This window comes from Cotesia glomerata, linkage group LG6 (assembly GCF_020080835.1).
Source record: "Cotesia glomerata isolate CgM1 linkage group LG6, MPM_Cglom_v2.3, whole genome shotgun sequence".
In the NCBI taxonomy this organism is placed as follows: domain Eukaryota; kingdom Metazoa; phylum Arthropoda; class Insecta; order Hymenoptera; family Braconidae; genus Cotesia; species Cotesia glomerata.
The window spans coordinates 1079207-1091330 of record NC_058163.1 but is presented as its reverse complement, the minus strand read 5'-3'; the positions used below and the strand labels follow the sequence as shown (position 1 = coordinate 1091330).

The following is a 12124-nucleotide window of genomic DNA, read 5'->3' as shown; positions in this document are numbered from 1 at the left end:
AGGTTTATTTGAATTTCCTAACCAACTTCACTACAGATTCAATACAGGACTAGAATTTGAATTTGCGCGCAAGCGCGCGCCTTGACTATACAGTTTGCATATATTTTCATGCATATGATATATTTGACCAATCACATCACGAATAGATTGGTTTCACATACATTTCATCTCAATTTTATTATGGGACTAGAATTCAAATTTGCGCGCGCAAGACGCGCCTCATATTTATTTTCATGATATATTTATGTGTCATTTATGTATATTATATTCACTTTCAACCAATCAGAATGAGAATAAATATTTTCAACCAATCACATCACGAATAAATTGGTTTCACATACATTTCATCTCAATTTTATTATGGGACTAGAACTAGAATTTAATTTGCGCGCGCAAGCGCGCCTGACTATAGCATTTGCATATATTTTCATGCTTATGATATATTCGACCAATCACGTTACGAATAGTTTGATGCCACATACATTTCATCTCAATTTTATATTAGGATCTCAATTTTATATTAGGATTTATATTAGGATTCTGCAGTGAGTGACTTTAAGTGAACTTTGAAACGACTTGGCTAAAATCCCGCCAGTGCAGGTTATTTTACTCAAAGCGTGGCTATCAGGGTTGGTTGGTCTGAAACTGTGGCTATCAGGGAAACTTTTTTTGTTCGGATAATAATAACATATGTGTGACTGTACCAACAGACAAATAAAGAAGCAAAATAATCTAGACAAAGAGAAGAATAGAACTAGAGAGACTGAAAATAAAACTCAGAGCATAAAGTTCCGACTGTCGACGAGAAGGACCATGACGAATCCCACCTGACCAATCACCAGCTGTTTTAACAGTTAAGTATCATAATAATACATATACATACATTCACAATTCACAAATCAATTAATTAAATTCATTACATTACATTAGTGTTCTCTCATTATTTCTATTTTTCTGTTCACTGATATATAATAATGCTATAGTAGAGTATTGCATGTACCGCAATGTACCTATATACGCACTTGCATACCATTAACATCACAAACTACTCAATCTGTTTCACAACACAGTAATAACACAGCTACCATCGAATTCACATCTTTATTTTTTAGATTTACATTTATTTTATTTATCTTCAGTGTCTAGTATTGATAAATTTTTTTAAATAAAAGTAAGTACTTGAAAAATAAAAATAAAAATTATATTAAATAATTATCAAGTGTTTTAATAAATAAATAAAATATATGACAATATTCTTATTGTTAATAATCAGTGATATTAAATAAAGCAGTGTTGAAATAATAAAAAGTGAAGACCTGGGCTCGAGACAAAGAAATCTTGCATGCCAATTTTTTTTTAAATTAGTGCTTTTTTTTATTTTTTACTTTGTCTGTCCAGGTAATTCAGGTGCTAGTGCTCCAGCAGCTCTCTACTCCTGCAGCTTCTGCTTCATGGCAGATAACCTATATTAATCTTTAATCCTGGAGGAATTATTATTTAAGATTTGGTGAGGTGGTTATGAAAAAAAAATGGATATTAAAAGTGCGGTGTACAACGCTGCAAGAGATGGCCGACTTAGAAGGCTCAAGGTAATAAATATTTTTTTTTTTTATTTATTAGTAATATTAGTTTGGAGTTTTTTTTATATGATAAAAATATTGTTGGGGTTCATTTACCTATTGACGTCATCAGTGAATCATTGGGAAGTTTTATTTACAAGTTTTTTTTTTGGAGTGTTTTTAATGTAAATTTAAAAAAAAAAAATTTTTAATGTCAATTTTGGAAGGAATTTTTGGTTAAATTTAGTCAATTAAAATTTTTTTTTAATTAATGTAAATTTGAAGAAAAAATTGTTTTGTGTAAATTTGAAGGAAAATTTACTTAATGTAAATTTTGGAAAAAAATATTTGATGTAAATTTTTGTTTAAATTTATTTAATTAAAATTTTTTTTAATTTAGTGTAAATTGAAAAAAAAATTTATTTATTGTAAATTTAAAGGAAAATTTACTTTTTAAAGAAAAATTTACTTAATGTAAATTTTTTAAAAAAATTTTTTAATGTCAATTTTGGAAGAAAATTTTTGGTTAAATTTAGTCAATTTACATTTTTTTTAAATTAATGTAAATTTAAAGAAAAAATTATTTAGTGTAAATTTGAAGGAAAATTTACTTAATGTAAATTTTGGAAAAAAATATTTGATGTAAATTTTTGTTTAAATTTATTTAATTAAAATTTTTTTTAATTTAGTGTAAATTGAAAAAAAAATTTATTTATTGTAAATTTAAAGAAAAATTCACTTTTTAAAGAAAAATTTACTTAATGTAAATTTAAAAAGAAATTTACTTAATGTAAATTTTGGAAAAATTTCCTTAATGTAAATTTTTGTTTAAATTTTTTCAATGTAAATTTTTTTTTTAATTTAGTGTAAATTCGAAAAAAATTTACTTAATGTAAATTTTGGAAAAAAATAATTTTTTTGAGGTAAATTTTTGAATAAATTTATTCAATTTACATTTTTTTAACTTAGTGTAAATTGAAAAAAAAATTTACTTATTGTAAATTTAAAGAAAAATTTACTTAATGTAAATTTTTTTAAGGTCAATTTTGGAAGAAAATTTTTGGTTAAATTTAGTCAATTTACATTTTTTTTTAATTAGTGTAAATTTAAAGAAAAATTTATTTAGTGTAAATTTAAAGGAAAATTTACTTGATGTAAATTTTGGAAAAAAATATTTGATGTAAATTTTTGTTTAAATTTATTCAATTAAAATTTTTTTTAATTTAGTGTAAATTGAAAAAAAAATTACTTATTGTAAATTTAAAGAAAAATTTACTTTTTAAAGAAAAATTTATTCGATGTAAATTTAAAAGAAATTCACTTAATGTAAATTTTTTTTTTAATTTTCTCAATGTAAATTTTTTTTTAATTTAGTGTAAATTCGAAAAAAATATTTTTTTTGAGGTAAATTTTTGAATAAATTTATTCAATTTACATTTTTTTAATTTAGTGTAAATTTTTTTTTTTTTTTTTGTTATTTATTTAACGTCGCTTTAACCTTAGTGTAAATTGAAAAAAAAATTTACTTATTGTAAATTTAAAAAAAAAAATTAGTTTTTAAAGAAAAATTTACTTAATCTAAATTTAAAGAAAATTTACGTAATGTAAATTTTGGAAAAAATTATTTGATGTAAATTTTTGTTAAATTTTTTTAATGTTTATTTTTGTTTTAATTTAGTGTAAATTGAAAAAAATTACTTAATGTAAATTTAAAGAAAAGTTTACTTAATGTAAATTTAAAGAACAATTTACTTAATGTAAATTTTTTAAGGTCAATTTTGGAAGAAAATTTTTGGTTAAATTTAGTCAATTTACATTTTTTTTTAATTAGTGTAAATTTAAAGAAAAATTTATTTAGTGTAAATTTAAAGGAAAATTTACTTGATGTAAATTTTGGAAAAAAATATTTGATGTAAATTTTTGTTTAAATTTATTCAATTAAAATTTTTTTTAATTTAGTGTAAATTGAAAAAAAAATTACTTATTGTAAATTTAAAGAAAAATTTACTTTTTAAAGAAAAATTTATTCGATGTAAATTTAAAAGAAATTCACTTAATGTAAATTTTTTTTTTAATTTTCTCAATGTAAATTTTTTTTTAATTTAGTGTAAATTCGAAAAAAATATTTTTTTTGAGGTAAATTTTTGAATAAATTTATTCAATTTACATTTTTTTAATTTAGTGTAAATTTTTTTTTTTTTTTTTGTTATTTATTTAACGTCGCTTTAACCTTAGTGTAAATTGAAAAAAAAATTTACTTATTGTAAATTTAAAAAAAAAAATTAGTTTTTAAAGAAAAATTTACTTAATCTAAATTTAAAGAAAATTTACGTAATGTAAATTTTGGAAAAAATTATTTGATGTAAATTTTTGTTAAATTTTTTTAATGTTTATTTTTGTTTTAATTTAGTGTAAATTGAAAAAAAAATTACTTAATGTAAATTTAAAGAAAAGTTTACTTAATGTAAATTTAAAGAACAATTTACTTAATGTAAATTTTTTCAATGTAAATTTTCTTTAATCTAGTGTAAATTCAAAAAAAAATTTACTTAATGTAAATTTTGGAAAATAATATTTGACGAAAATTTTTGTTTAAATTTATTCAATGTAAATTTTGTTTGAATTAAGTATAAATTGGAATAAAAAAATTTACTTAATGTAAATTTACTAAACGTAAATTTAAAAAAAAAAATTTTTTTACAAGTAAATTATATAAAAAATTAAAAGTAAATTAAAAAAAATTTTTTCTTTGAGTAAATTTTGAAAAATAATTGTTAAGATAAATTTTTATCTGATATTCATCGAGTCGTGCATAAATTTATCGCTTTCATGATTACTTTTCTCATAATTACGATTGATTTAATGAAAAAAAAAGTTTTTTTTATTATTATTATTTTCTCATTGAAATTAACTTCTATTGATTGATTAAATAATTTAGTTTTGTTATTCAAATTATGTGTACTGAGTATTATTCAGGTCGTGACATCAATTAATACTATTACATTATTTAATACTCTGAATTATTAATTGTTATTTAATTGCGAGGTACAAAAAAAATTTTATTATTAATCATTGTAAATATTGTATTCTTTTTCCAAAATTTATTTTCATTTTTACTCGAATAAATTCAAACTAATTTATTTAGTCACGCACGTTAAATTCGAATAAGTTATCATGTTGATTGTAATGATCAAATTGAGTCCAAGCAATAAATTTTAATAAATAAATAAAAACGGATTGAGTGTGAAATTCATTAAATATTTATAGTTTGGGTAAGAAATAATTTCTTGGGTATAAAAAAAAACTCTAATATATTTTTAAGCAATTGTGCAAAGTTAAGAATTGAATTTATTAGGCCTAAAATGTTAATCATTTTTATATTTATATTCTTCGAGACTTTTGACCTTTTTAAAAAAATTCTACACTGACCTTGTACAACTAATTTATATTTATTACCACATTTGATATTTATATATATATACTGATTCACTAGGAATGATAAAAAATATTTCATTTGAATTTTACACAATCATTTTTTTAAATTTTATAATTTTTTTAATGAAATATTTTCAAGTAAAAAGTTTTGAGGTGGAAATTTATGAAAATTAAGTTAGCCATCTAAAAATTTTAGAATATTTTTTTGTTGAAAAAATTATTACAAAAAAATTTCATTTGTAAAAAACTTGAAAAATTAGAAGTGCAATTTTTAAAAAATATTTTGTTCTAATTTAATTATTAAAAAAAAATTAAAAAATTAAAAACGTCGGCTAACTTTAGTATTATTAGAAATTTGAGAATTTTTTAAATTCTAGCCCGAGGATTAAAAACAAGAAAAAATTGATAAGGACTTTTTTTTATAGAGAATTAAATCCTCAATAAAAAATTTATCTTATAATTTTTTTATTTTCAATATTTTAACCAAAAATAAAATTTTAAACTTTTGAAAACTAAGGAAAAGTTCTATAAGTTTATTTTTTACTTCAAAATTCAAATTTTGGCTAAAAAAAAAAAGGGAAAAATTGATAAGCACCTTTTTTATAAGAAATTTAATTCTCTATAAAAAAGATGTGATATATTTTTAATATTTTTAATATTTTACCCAAAATCAGTAATTTAAATTTTTAAAAACTACAAATAAGTTTTTTAACTAAAAATTCAAATTTTGACAAAAAGATCAGAGATGACATTAAAGTTAGCAATCACTTGACCATTTTTTAATTTTTTTTAACAAATAAATTTTTTTCCAAAAAATTATTTTTAAAAAATTGCATTTTTTATTTTCTTAAATTTCTACGTCAATTTTTAAAAATTTTTTTCGTTAAAAATAATCAAATATCTGCTAAATTAATTTTAATGGATCAAAAATAGGATAAAATTGATAAGAACCTTTTTTAATAAAAAATTCAATTAAAAAAAAAAAAGTTTTTTATAATTTTTTGATATTTTTAATATTTAAGCCCTAAAAAGTACTTTTAATTTTTAAAAACTATAAATAAAATTTGAAACTCAATTTTTGAACTAAAAATTGAAATTTTGAAAAAATGATCAAAGATAGAACAAAATTGATTTTGTAGGAAATAAAATTTTCTATAAAAAAGGTATAATTTTTTTATTTTCAATATTTGACCCATAATTTTAAATTTTAACTCAAAAATTCAAGCTTTAAATTTTTTATTTAAAAGTAATAATAATATATTTAAAATTTTTTGTGACACAAATTTTAAACGAAAAAAATAAAAAAAAAATATACACTCCATTGTCTGAAGACTTGTTAAGTAATCGTAAACATTCTCATAATTAATATTTATAACTTGTGCATATTAATTAAGATTATTTAATATTTATTTTTAATTATCTAGACTATTTTGTAACTACCGGTCTATATTTCTTTATTTATTTATTAATTACACTCCAATTCTCTGTACTTAATTTTATTTATTTTTTTACTTTTAAACAACTAATTTTAATTCTAATTCTAATAAAAAAAAAAAAATATTCCACTTAATAACAATTATCGATTGAATAATATTTGCGCAATAGTAATTATAAGTCTAGACATAAATAATTATAATAATTCTAAATAATGAAACTGGATATAATGTTATAATATCAATTTTTTTTTTTTTATTGAGATAAAAAATTAGTTACATAAAGTAAGAGTCGATCTGATCAGGAAGACAATTAGAAAGCTGTGTATTTTTTTATACAAAAGTTCAATTGATTTTTTTTTATTAAAAAAATTTTAGAAAAAATTTTTTTTAATTTTTATTAATTTTTTGATTTTTTTTTCTAATGAAAAAAAATTGAAAAAATTAAAAAATAAAATTTTTTTTAATTTTCAAAAAAAAATTTTTAATTTAAAAAAAAAATTTTTAATTTAAAAAAAAAATTTAATTTAATTTTTATAAATTGAAAAAATTGTTTTTTTAAATATAAAGTTGGAAAAATAAAAAAAAATAAATTTTTTTTAATTTTTAAAAGAAAGAAAATTGTTAAAAATTAAGAAAAAAAATTTTTTTTTAAATTAAATAAAATTTTTAGAATTTAATAATAATTAAACTTTTATAATATGAGTATACTTTCACAAAAGATAATTCGATTCACTCCCACCATGGTCTAAACATCTCGAGTTGATTGCTAGATTATGGATGAAAGGGGTAGCAGTACTTGTATCTTTTAAATTTTCTCTTTTTATTTACTATACACGTCAATAAGGATCGCTGATTTTAAATTATCAAATGTGCTTGGAGATATTTATTATTCCTTTTTTAAATCAATGGATTTGTTGGCTGAAATTAATTTTACACGTGTGAGTTATTGTTTTTATAATGTATTTTAATTATTGTGAATGTAAAACGGTTTGTTTTTTAAAATTCCGGATGGTTAAGTTTGAATTTAAAATTGTTGGTTAAATATTGAGGATAACAAAATTATAAAAGTCCTTTTTTATAAACAATTAAATTCTCTACAAAAAAAGATTTTATCAATTTTGCTCTACCTCTAATTCTTTTTCCAAAATTTGAATTTTTAATTCAAAATTCAAGTTTGAGGACTTGTCCTTAATTTTAAAAAGTTTAAATTGTTTTTTTTGGCTTAAATATTGAAATTAAAAAAAAAATGCGACCTTTCTTATAGAGAATTTAATATCCTATAAAAAAGGTCCTTATTAATTTTGCTCCATATAATTAATTTTCCGAAATTTGAATTTGTAATTCAAAATTCAAGTTTGAGGACATAAAAAAATTATAAGAGACCATTTTTACAGAGAATTTTATTTTCTACAACAAAGGCTCTTGTCAAATTTGCTCTATCTCTAATTCTTTTTTTTTAATTTAAATTTTTAATTCAAATTTCAAATTTGAGGACTTGTCCGTAGTTTTAAAAAGTATAAATTGCTAATATTTAGCTTAAATATTGAAAATAAAAAGAAATAATGAGACCTTTTTTTATAGAGAATTTAATATCCTATAAAAAGGACCTCATCAATTTTGCTCTAACTCATGATTTTTTCAAAATTTGAATCTTTAATTCAAAATTCAAGTTTGAGGACTTGTCCTTAATTTTTAAAAGTTTAAAACTTAGTTTTTGATTAAAATATTGAAAATATGAAAATCTTATAAGAACTTTTTTTCCAAAATTTGAATTTTTAATTCAAAATTCAAGTTTGAGGACTTGTCCTTAATTTTTAAGAGTTTAGAACTTAGTTTTTAATTAAAATATTGAAAATATGAAAATCTTATAAGAACTTTTTTTCCAAAATTTGAATTTTTAATTCAAAATTCAAGTTTGAGGACTTGTCCGTAATTTTTAAAAGTTAAAAATTTAGTTTTTGATTAAAATATTGAAAATATGAATAAATATATAAGAACTTTTTTTCCAAAATTTGAATTCTTAATTCAAAATTCAAGTTTGAGGACTTGTCCTTAATTTTTAAAAGTTTAAAACTTAGTTTTTAATTAAAATATTGAAAATATGAAAATGTTAAGAGAACTTTTTTTTCCAAAATTTGAATTCTTAATTCAAAATTCAAGTTTGAGGACTTGTCCTTAATTTTTAAAAGTTTAAAATTTAGTTTTTTATTAGAATATTCAAAATATGAAAATGTTATAACAGAACTTTTTTTTCCAAAATTTGAATTTTTAATTCAAAATTCAAGTTTGGGGACTTGTCCGTAATTTTTAAAAGTTAAAAACTTAGTTTTTGATTAATATATTGAAAATATGAAAATTTTATAAGAACTTTTTTTCCAAAATTTGAATTTTTAATTCAAAATTTAAGTTTGAGGACTTGTCCTTAATTTTTAACAGTTTAAAACTTAGTTTTTAATTAAAATATTGAAAATATGAAAATGTTAAGAGAACTTTTTTTTCCAAAATTTGAATTTTTAATTCAAAATTCAAGTTTGAGGACTTGTCCGTAATTTTAAAAAGTTTAAAATTCTTTTTTTTGACTTAAATATTGAAAATACAAAAAAATAATAAAAAACCTTTTTTATAGAGAATTAAATTTCCTATAAAAAAAAAGTCTATTAATTTTGCCTTTTGAACCCTTCAGCAAAAATTTTAAAAATATAAAAAATCCAGTTGTTGACACTTGCAGTTTTATTTAAATTTAATAAAACAAATTAACAAATATAATTTTTAAATTATAAATTTTAAGATAATTGATTTTTTGAGAACATTTTATTTTTTTAATTAAAATAAAATTGCAAGTGTCAATTAATTAGGCCACTGTCAATAAATGGCTCTTTTATATTAAATTAATGTGCAAAAAATGTAAAGTAAGCTTTAAAAAATTTCTAACGAAATTTAAAAAAGTGGGTGAGTGAAAGAGAGTGGGCAACGAATTCGGGGCAAAGATTCCCCTTCTTAAATTCATCTGAATTTTTTTCATCACAAAGTTTGGAATCCTATGTCAATTATTCGTTAATATAACGGTCCCGTTGGACCGTGGTTATGGGACCTCGTGGAAGAAAAAGATAACAAACGGTGTTAACTGCCTAATGGCAGAGGATGGAAGCAGGAGGTGGTGGAAAAGGTGGAGGATGAGTAAGAGAAAAAAAAAAGGAAGTAAATAAAATAAAATGAGCTGCAAGGTAGAGGGTAATGCTAAGGTAAAGGTGTAGTCAGAGACGAATACACAAACCAGACGACGTGAATAAGTTTACAATTCTTTGGTAGTTTAGCCGGCTTATTTTCTTCTTAGAAAAAATTTTTTAACAATTGTTGAGTGTTTAAATTTTATTTAAAAATTTTTTTACTGCTAAAAAAATTAAATTTAAAGTAAAGAAAATTTTTAAAGTGTTCTAATTTGATTAAAAAATTTTTTTACTGACATTTTTGTCGTAAAAAAAATTTATATTTATTCAAATTTAATACAAAAACAAATTTTCAGTGTTTATATTGGATAAAAAAAAATTCTGTGTTTAAATTTAATTAAAAATTTCTTTTTTAAATTAAATTTACTGTAAAAAAAATTTTTTTATTTATTGATTTAAAATTAATCGATTAATTTATTTAATTAAATAAAATTGTAAGAGTTTAAGCTGTTAAAAATTGAAAATTTAATTTAAACAAATTTGTTTTTTATTTAAATTTTTATTGATAAAAATTTTTTGAAGTGTTTAAATTTAATTTAAAAATTTTTTTATTTAAATTTTATTGCAAAAATAATTTATTTATTTTAATTTAATGTAAAAAAAATTTCTTAAGTGTTAAAATTTAATTAAAAAATTTTTTTTTAATTTAATAATTTAAAATTAGTTGTTTAATTTATTTAATTAAAAAGATTTTAAGAGTCTAAGCTGTTAAAAATAAAAAATTTAATTTAGACAAATTAATTTATTAAAAAAATTTTTTATTCAAATTTTTATTGTTAAAAAAAATTTTTTAAGTGTTTAAATTTAATTTAAAAATTTTTTTATTCAAATTTTTGATGTAAAAAAAATTTAATTGTTTCAATTTAATGCAAAAAAAAATTTTTAAGTGTTTATATTTGATAAAAAAAAAAATTATAAGTGTTTAAATATAATTAAAAAAATTTTTTTTAATTAAATTTAGTGTTAGAAAAAAATTTTTTTTTTTATTAAAAAATTTATTGATTAATTTATTTAATTAAAAAAATTGTAAAAATCTAAGTTAAAAATTAAAAAAATTTTTTTTTATAAATAAAAAATAAAAAATGTTAATTTTTAATTAATAGAATTACCTTGAAAAAAAATTTATTTAAATTATTTATTCTCGTGACGTTGAGCGAGGACTTTTTTTTTATTTTGTTCACCAGTGAGTCAAATTGTAAAAAGACGAGTAAAGACTATTCTTAGCGCAGAATTTTTTGTCTATTTTCTGGTCAATGTTTGAATTAAAAAAAAATTTTCTTTTTATAAAAAATTAATAATTTTATGTTGAATTTTTATAAAATAATCACCACGGGTTTGATATCTAGTGTAAGTTAATTTTAGAAAAATTTAAATTATATTTTATTTTAACAGAAATTTTTTGTTTTAATAATTATAATAATTTTTTATTATTGCAGGTATTCCTGGATGACAGAGAAAAACATGACCTAGAGCAATTAGTGAGTGCTAAAACTCATGGAGCAACGCCACTAGTGATGGCTTGTAGAAATGGTCACTATGACGTTGCTGAATATCTTATTGAAAAGTGCGGTGCTGATGTCGAACAACCGGGATCTGGTAATAATTATTTTTTGTTTATTACTATTGATGACTAATAAAATAATAATTGTTCTCTACTAAAATATGTAATATAAGACAACAGTTGTTTCTCTAAAGTCGTAAATTTAACGTTAGAAATTTAATTATTGGGTATTAAAAAATTGTTGACCTTAAAATTTTTTTACATAAATAAACAAATTATTTTTTTTAAGTTAAAATTTTAAATTCTGGGTTAAATATTACAGTTAAAAAAAATAATAATAAGAGAACTTTTTTATATGATAGAAAATTTGATTTTTTTACAAAAAAAAATTATAAATTTTATTATATTTTCAATCTGTGAGCAATAATTTAAAAAATTCTCAAATTATTATTATTATTATTGTTGTTGTTGTTGTTGTTGTTGTTGTTATTATTATTAATTTTTCATAGATATTAATTAATATTAATTTCTCAAATTGAAATAATATTCATTAATATTAATTTCTCAAATTATTATTAATTTTTCATTAATTATTTCAGTGGTATTTGATGGAGAAACAATTGAAGGAGCTCCTCCACTTTGGTGTGCTGCAGCCGCAGGACACTTGGCTTTAGTAAAATTACTGGTAAAGCGAGGGGCCAAATTAAATGCCACAACTAAAACAAACTCAACTCCACTTCGAGCTGCCTGTTTTGATGGGCATTTTGAAATAGTTAAATTTCTTGTTCAGCACGGCGCAGGTAAACTATTAACTTACAGTTTAAATAGATGAAATTTTACTTTATTAAATAATGATTTTTGTTAAATTGCACTGTACTTTCTTAAATATTGACGATTTTAAAGATATAAGCTCATCCCGGTGTTACACTCATCAAGAGCTTTCATTTGAGTACCCACATGCATTTT

General features: G+C 19.7%; 1 protein-coding gene across 5 annotated transcripts in view; it reads left to right on the top strand.

The window, feature by feature from the left end:
- The first annotated feature begins 644 nt into the window (after positions 1-644).
- The window catches only part of LOC123266486 (protein fem-1 homolog CG6966), a 30155-nt gene continuing 18675 nt past the window's right edge, over positions 645-12124 (top strand). The window contains exons 1-5 of one of the 5 annotated variants that reach the window (XM_044730734.1): positions 645-853; positions 1399-1414; positions 1446-1589; positions 11094-11253; positions 11758-11958. In XM_044730734.1, coding sequence (XP_044586669.1) covers positions 1530-1589; positions 11094-11253; positions 11758-11958 — 421 coding nt within the window. In that variant the 5' untranslated portion in view covers positions 645-853; positions 1399-1414; positions 1446-1529. Of the gene's footprint in view, positions 854-919; positions 1172-1398; positions 1590-10944; positions 11005-11093; positions 11254-11757; positions 11959-12124 lie in introns of those variants that run through there. The other 4 variants (XM_044730735.1, XM_044730732.1, XM_044730733.1 and 1 more) reach the window with 4 other exon arrangements.